This window comes from Excalfactoria chinensis, unplaced genomic scaffold (assembly GCF_039878825.1).
Source record: "Excalfactoria chinensis isolate bCotChi1 unplaced genomic scaffold, bCotChi1.hap2 Scaffold_85, whole genome shotgun sequence".
NCBI classification, from domain to species: Eukaryota; Metazoa; Chordata; class Aves; order Galliformes; family Phasianidae; genus Excalfactoria; species Excalfactoria chinensis.
Genome location: NW_027315717.1, coordinates 488,584 through 495,478, shown reverse-complemented (window position 1 = coordinate 495,478; position 6,895 = coordinate 488,584). Strand labels below are relative to the sequence as shown.

General features: G+C 47.7%; 1 protein-coding gene across 1 annotated transcript; it reads left to right on the top strand.

Moving 5' to 3' along the window:
• Positions 1-927: 927 nt before the first annotated feature.
• On the top strand, positions 928-5,887 carry LOC140265363 (olfactory receptor 14J1-like). The gene is made up of 2 exons (XM_072361278.1): positions 928-952; positions 4,929-5,887. The coding sequence occupies exons 1-2, from the start codon at positions 928-930 to the stop codon at positions 5,885-5,887; spliced, it is 984 nt and encodes a 327-aa protein (XP_072217379.1).
• Positions 5,888-6,895: the final 1,008 nt, after the last annotated feature.

The window sequence follows — 6,895 nt, the reverse complement described above, 5'->3', positions numbered from 1 at the left end:
GCAGAGCAGAGACACTGTCCCCATGTATCAGGTACTGTCATTCTACTCACCAAATGGATGAGCTCACAGCAGAAGAGGCAGATCTTCCTCTCTGCTCCATCTGTGGCATACTCCAGAGTTCTAGGCATTGCAAAGCTATGGCACATCTATGTTCTTGCACTGATGACACCTTATTTTGCTCTGGGCTCTAATTTCAGTGGCATCTAAAAAAGCCTGGGGTCATGCCAGCTTACAAGAAGCAGGCACGCCTTCAGGCGTGTCAGCCAATCCTCCCAAGTACATATCATCAGTAAACTTGCTGAGTTTGGCCACTATCCCCTTGTCAAGGTCACTGATAAAGATGTTGAACAAGACCGGACTCAGCACCAACCCCTGGTATACTACCCAGGAGCTACTTACATGGCTCCAACTGTTCTCTGCACTGCCAACGATGACCCTCTGTGCTCTGCCAGTCGGACAGTTCTCAACCCACCTCACTGTTTCTTCATCTTTCCCACTCTTCCTTATCTTTGTTATAAGGATATTGTGAGAGACAATATCAAATGGCTTGCTGGAATCAAGGTAGACGACATCTACCGCTCTCCCCCCCCATCCACCCAGCTGGTGACAATGTCATAGAAGGCTGTCAGGTTGGTTGATCTTTGTGGACCCATGCTGACTACTCCTGATAACCTCCTTTTCATCCAGTTGTCGGGAAATGGCTTCCAGCACAAGCTGTTCCATCACATTTCCAGGGACAGAGCTGAGGCTGCCTAGCCTGTAATTGCCCGGATCTTCATTCTTGCCCTTTTTGCAGACCAGAGTGACATTGTCTGTCGTCCAGTCTTCAGGCACCTCCCCTATTCTCCAAGACCTCTCAAAGATGATCGTGAGTGGTGCAGAAATCACCGCTGCTAGCTCCCTCAGCATCCATGGATACACCCCGTAATGTCCCATGGCTTTATGAACATCGGTGTGGCCTAGGCACTCATGGACCAGCTCTTCCCTGACTAACGGCATTCTTCCATTCCCTAGACCCTCATACTAATCACCAGAATCTGGGATTCCTGAGGGAGAGCTTTTTCACAAAAGACAGAAGCAAAGAAGGCCTTCAGTATCTACAGCTTCTCAGCACACTCCATTACCATAACACCCCCCTCACTTCATAGGGGACCCACAGTCTCCTTAGTATTTACTTTAACATAGTCTAAAAAGCCTTTTTTATTATCCAATATAATAAGGGTCAACCCATTTATGTAATACGATCTACTGCTTGTGAGAAAGTGTGTGAGGTTGGTGGGCCAGTCAGTGCAGGTTCTGTGGCGAGATGTTTATAACTGAACAATACAGACTGTTAATGGAAAGATAGATGGTACTAAGGCTGTTTGTGGAAGAACTGTATTGTTTGACAAACTGTTTTGAAGGTATAAGAAACTGCAATTGTTGATGGCATATGGAAGTGTACTTGAGGGTATGTGGAAGTATAAATGAGGGTTTAAACAGTGGAAGAGTTTACAGAGGAAAAAGGGTTAAAGAGGAAGTGAGTTTATCTGCACTGACATGAGAGCAACCCCCTGCACCCCTCCTCTGTGAGCAGAGCCGAGCAAAGAAGAGACAGCGTCCCCATGTGTCAGGTAGTGTTATTCTACTTATACATGGATGAGCTCAAAAGAGAAGAGGCGGAAATTCCTCTCTGCTCCATCTGTGGCATACTCCAGAGTTCAAGGCATTGCAAAGCTATGGCATGTCCACGTTCTTCCAATGATGACACCTTAGTGTGCTCAGGGCTCTCATTTCAATTGCATCTAAATAAATGTAGGGTCATGCCAGTTGACAGGAAGCTGGCAAATGTTGTCTCATTGTAAGGAAGAGCAAGAAAGGCGACAGGGGCAATTATGGACCTGTCAGTCCTACTCCAGTCCCTGGTAAAATGATGGAGACCATGATGGTAGGAGTGATGGAAAAACAGCCGAAGAACAATTCTGTCATTGGTCACAGAACAACACAACTTCCAGAGGGGAAGGTCCTGCTTAACTATCGGACTTTTTATGACAAGGTTAGCAAATTGGTTGATCAAGGGAAGCCAGCTGAAGTTATACTTGAGGATTTCAGTAGAGCTTTTGATACCCCTCTGGGCAGAATGTCCTTCATACGGCTAGGCACAAATATAACATGGTGGGTGAACAGTTAGTCAATAGGTCAGGCCCAAAGAACTATAGTCACTTGGTTCTATCAGGCTGGTAGATGGTCACTATCAGGGTTCTCCAGGGCGCCATTTTAGGGCCACTTCTCTTTCATGTTTTTGCGGATGACTTGCATGCAGGACTAGAAGATGTTCTGAGCAAGTTTGCTGATGAGACCAGATGAGGAGGTGCTGTTGCCTCCAGTGAGTGGGGAGAGATGTGGACAAGTCAGAGAAGTGGGTACCAGTTGGTCCTAAGCACCAAGTGCATAAAGTATAGCAAGTGCCTGATTGTGCAGCTGGGTAGGGGCAATCCTGGACATACACACTGACTGGATATGGGACACTAGAGAGTGGTCTGACTGAAAAGGATTGGGGGTCCTGGTCAGCATCAAACCGAACATGAGTCAGCAGTGTGCTCAGGCACCCAGGAAGCTCAGCGGTCCATTGGAGTGCATCAAGCAAGGCATTGCCAGCAGGGTGAGGGAAAGGATTGTCCCTGTCTGCTCTGCACTGCTGCAGCCTCACCTGGAGCACTGGGTGCACTTCTGGGCACTGAAGAGCATAAAAGACATCAAATTATGAGAGAGTGTGCATAGGATGTCACCAGAACTGAGAGATGTGAAGTTCAGAGTTTCATTGGGATTGACTGCATGTTCAGACTGGGCCCTTCTCACATCCCACATCCTGTGATGAGACACAGGGCACACATGGGACATGCACTTCACAGCATCCTTGCAGCCCATGCAGAGCCTGGGATCTTCTGTCCCTTGGTCTTTCATTTTGAAATCATACAGACCTCCATTCCACTGCCCCAGGAAGGATCCTTAGTCAGCATGAGGTTCTCCCTGCCAAGGGCCTGGGAATCAGGGCTTGGCCTTTCTGCTTCATAAGAAAAAGCAGGGATTTCTCAGAATCAGAGCCACCATGCCAGTGCCTTTGCCTGCCTGTAGTCATGGCTTCCAATTATCTGCTCTAACAAGTCCCTGGGGAAGCTTGCTTGTTAGTGTCCCTCAGTGGGCCCATTAATACTCCAAGAAAGTTCACTGTTACTTCTGCCTTTGTCTTGTTGAGCACTCTGTGCAAACTTCTCTCTGCACTGGAGGTTGACGGACTTGTCATCAAGTGTCGCCTGGGGCCCATTATCACCTGAAGAGCCTCCTGAGCCTTGTGCCTTCCTGTCATCATCTTAAGGTATTCAGAACCTGTACAGCAAAATAGAGAGCAATATGGAGAGAGCTTAAAGTGGCCGAAGCCAGCAGTCGTTTACTGTTTATTTATTTATATTTGAGTTTAAACAAGTCATTAAAGCAGCACTGTGCAACTGGTATCAATCCGGAATGTTCCCAATGAGTTCTATTCCGTTACTGTGTGGGCAAATGTCCTCCTCAACCTCCCCACCCTATTTCTACTCACATTGGCCCCATGGGACTTGCATCCCTTTTTTTCACATCAATCTTCTCCTCTGCATTCACCCGCTCAGTGTTAAAATTCATATGCACCAGCTCCAACTAGCTTTCCACAGAGAACCAGAAACACATGGTCCATGAAAGAATTCCTTTTGTTTTTGGCCAACAAAAGCAGGAAAAGTGTTGCAATTGAATGAACAGTAAAACACAGTGGTCAACTGCATGCCATGTCCATTCCGCTTCTGTTGAGGTTTGTCTTTCACTGGGAAAATTTGTACAAGAAATGAGTTAGACACAGTCATGATGCTGTTGACTTTCAGGGGCTGTTGGCCATCAGGACCCAGGGATATCTCAGGGGAGACGAGTGGGAAGGATGAAAATGTCATCCTATTCTGCTGGGCTGGGCTTCTGGGACTCAGGGAGATCATAAAAGTGGGCAGTGCTGCAGAGAGACAGCTGTGCCCAGGAGCAGCTCTTGTGCACAGCACAGCCTGCAGGTGACAGAAGGAGAGGAGAGAAAGGGGAGAGAGCTTGCAGGATGTGAATGGTCTGAGCGGGATGTGAGCTCAGTGCAGGAGCACTTCTCACAGATCACGACATGGTAAGTCTCACTTCAGACTGTGAGCTGCTTTTCATAGAGGGTTAACTAAAAGCGGGACTAAATGCGGATAGTTCTGAAGCAGAACTGGCTTCATGCACTGCATGTTTCTTTTCAGGGGAAAAAGGCTTCTGTTTTAGCTGAGGGTTTCCATTCTGCAGTATGAAAGCACAGCCCTGAGGGCTGCGTGTCCCAGCACAGCTGCAGTCTGTGCAGACGGGGCTGCAGGCGGGTGCCAAGGGCTGTCAGGCAGAGCAGGGTCCTTGCTGTTCAGGGGGAGATGTGTGAGTGGAAGGAGTCCCCAGGCAGGGCTTCTGCTGCCACAGCTGCTGCCTGTGGCAGGGAGATCACAGCTCCACCGCACAACTGAATATTTGTGAGGGTGCTTTGCAAGAGGAGAGCCAAGGCAGGGATTTTCTATTTCCTGGTCTGAGGGAAGGAAAGAGGATTGGAGGGAGAAATCTAAAAGGGGCTTTCAAACATAAACTCAGCTCCGAGGCTCCCACATCCTTCTACAGTCAAATGCTTGTTTCGTGAACTGTCACATAAATATCCAGGAGGCTGATATATGATTAGGAAAAGAGAAGGAATTAAGAGCTCCATAATCTTCCGCTCCTTAAGTGATGGTGAAGATCATGAAAATAAATTCAAGTTCTGGAATTAAATGAATATTTTCCATTTTTCTGTCAGTCATAGTGTAGCGAGAGGAGTGTCTCTGAGAATGGTGTGGACTTGTCATCATCTTCTGCACTCTGAACAGGACTCCAAGCCCAGGAACAGCAGATGCCCAACAGCAGCTCCATCAGCGAGTTCCTCCTGCTGCCGTTGGCAGACACGCGGCAGCTGCAGCTCCTGCACTTCTGGCTCTTGCTGGGCATCTACCTGGCTGCCCTCCTGGGCAACGGCCTCATCAGCACAGCAGTAGCCTGCGACCGCCGCCTGCACACCCCCATGTACTTCTTCCTGCTCAACCTGGCCCTCCTCGACCTGGGCAGCATCTCCACCACTCTCCCCAAAGCCATGGCCAACGCCCTCTGGGACACCAGGGCCATCTCCTACGCAGGATGTGCTGCACAGGTCTTTTGCATTTTCTTCTTCCTCTCAGCAGAGTTTTCCCTTCTCACCATCATGTCCTATGACCGCTACATTGCCATCTGCAAGCCCCTGCACTACGGGACCTTGATGGACAGCAGAGCTTGTGCCACCATGGCAGCAGCTGCCTGGGGCGCTGGGGTTCTCAATTCCCTGCTGCACACTGACAGTACGTTTTCACTGCCTCTCTGCCAAGGCAATGTTGTCAACCAGTTTTTCTGTGAAGTCCCCCAGATCCTCAAGCTCTCCTGCTCAGCCTCCTACTTCAGGGAAGTTGTGCTTATCATTTTTAGTGCCAGTTTAGTCTTTGGGTGCTTTGTTTTCATAGTTGTGTCCTATGTGCAGATCTTCATGGCCGTGCTGAGGATGCCCTCTGAGCAGGGAAGGCACAAAGCTTTTTCCACGTGCCTCCCTCACCTGGTTGTGGTCTCCCTGTTTGTAAGCATTGGCATTTTTGCCTACCTGAAGCCCTTCTCCATTTCCTCCCCATCCGTGAATCTGATGATGGCACTTCTGTACTCTGTGTTTCCTCCAACTCTAAACCCTATTATTTACGGCTTGAGGAACAGGGAGATCAAGCATGCTCTCAGCAGGGTGTTGCAATACACACTTCTCCACCATCAATAAAGTGCACATCTTCCTCACATGATTCCCTGTGGTGGTTCTTTATGTTTTAGACTAGTTTCTATTTATGATTGTTTGTGATACAGTAATCTTCAAAAATACCCTGCAATTTATTTCACTATTTCTTTTCAATCCACTTTCGATTTTCTCATGCAAACATGGAACCAGATTCTCTAAGTGGTTAAAAAATGACTAAAAAGCTTTCAAAATAGACTTTTTCTTAGCTCTTCTCTCTTCCTACCTTGCCTGGGTCTGGGGCAGCTACAGCCACAGAAAGCAGCACAACGTGCTCTTTTCATTCCTGCTCTCTTTACACTGCCACAGTGCTCTCAAGTCCTCGCATTTGAGCAGGCCTGAAGGTCTTGTGTGTTTAACAACAGCCCTGTTGTCTCTACAGCAGCTCTCTGGGACAGCAGTCAGTAGCCAGCAATATGAACGGCTGTGTCAGGGCTGGTCTCCTTGCTGGCACTGTTATGGACTTATCTAGATCTATGTCCATGACAGAAGCGACAGTAGCGCCATGGGACCCCTTACCCCAAACAAATAGGAATGGCAAAAGGAACGGTGTAGGGAGATGGGAGCTGGGCTCAAGGAAACAACCAGATCAACGGCAATGACCTAAGGAGGAAAACTTGTTTTACTAACTATGATATGTGGAGTACCAATAGGAAAAATTATAAAACCATGACATTCCACCTCTTATTCTGCATCGCTATATCATGCTTAGAAAACATATCTTTATAAAAATTAACAATAATTAAAATGCATTACACACACAGGTCTGTATACATATATGTACACGGAATTACTGACTGCACTCCCCCAACATCAGATTCCCTTGTGGTACATATTGAACATCCCCATCTTTCTGCATCACCCACCAAGTGCACCCAGCTCCCTGAGAAGCATTAATTCTATGATACAGGGTTGTCCCTTTGCCCGGGATTCCTTTCCAGGTTTTGTTTTTGCAAATTTAGTAAAAACCTAATTAGTAGGCTGATGACATCATAG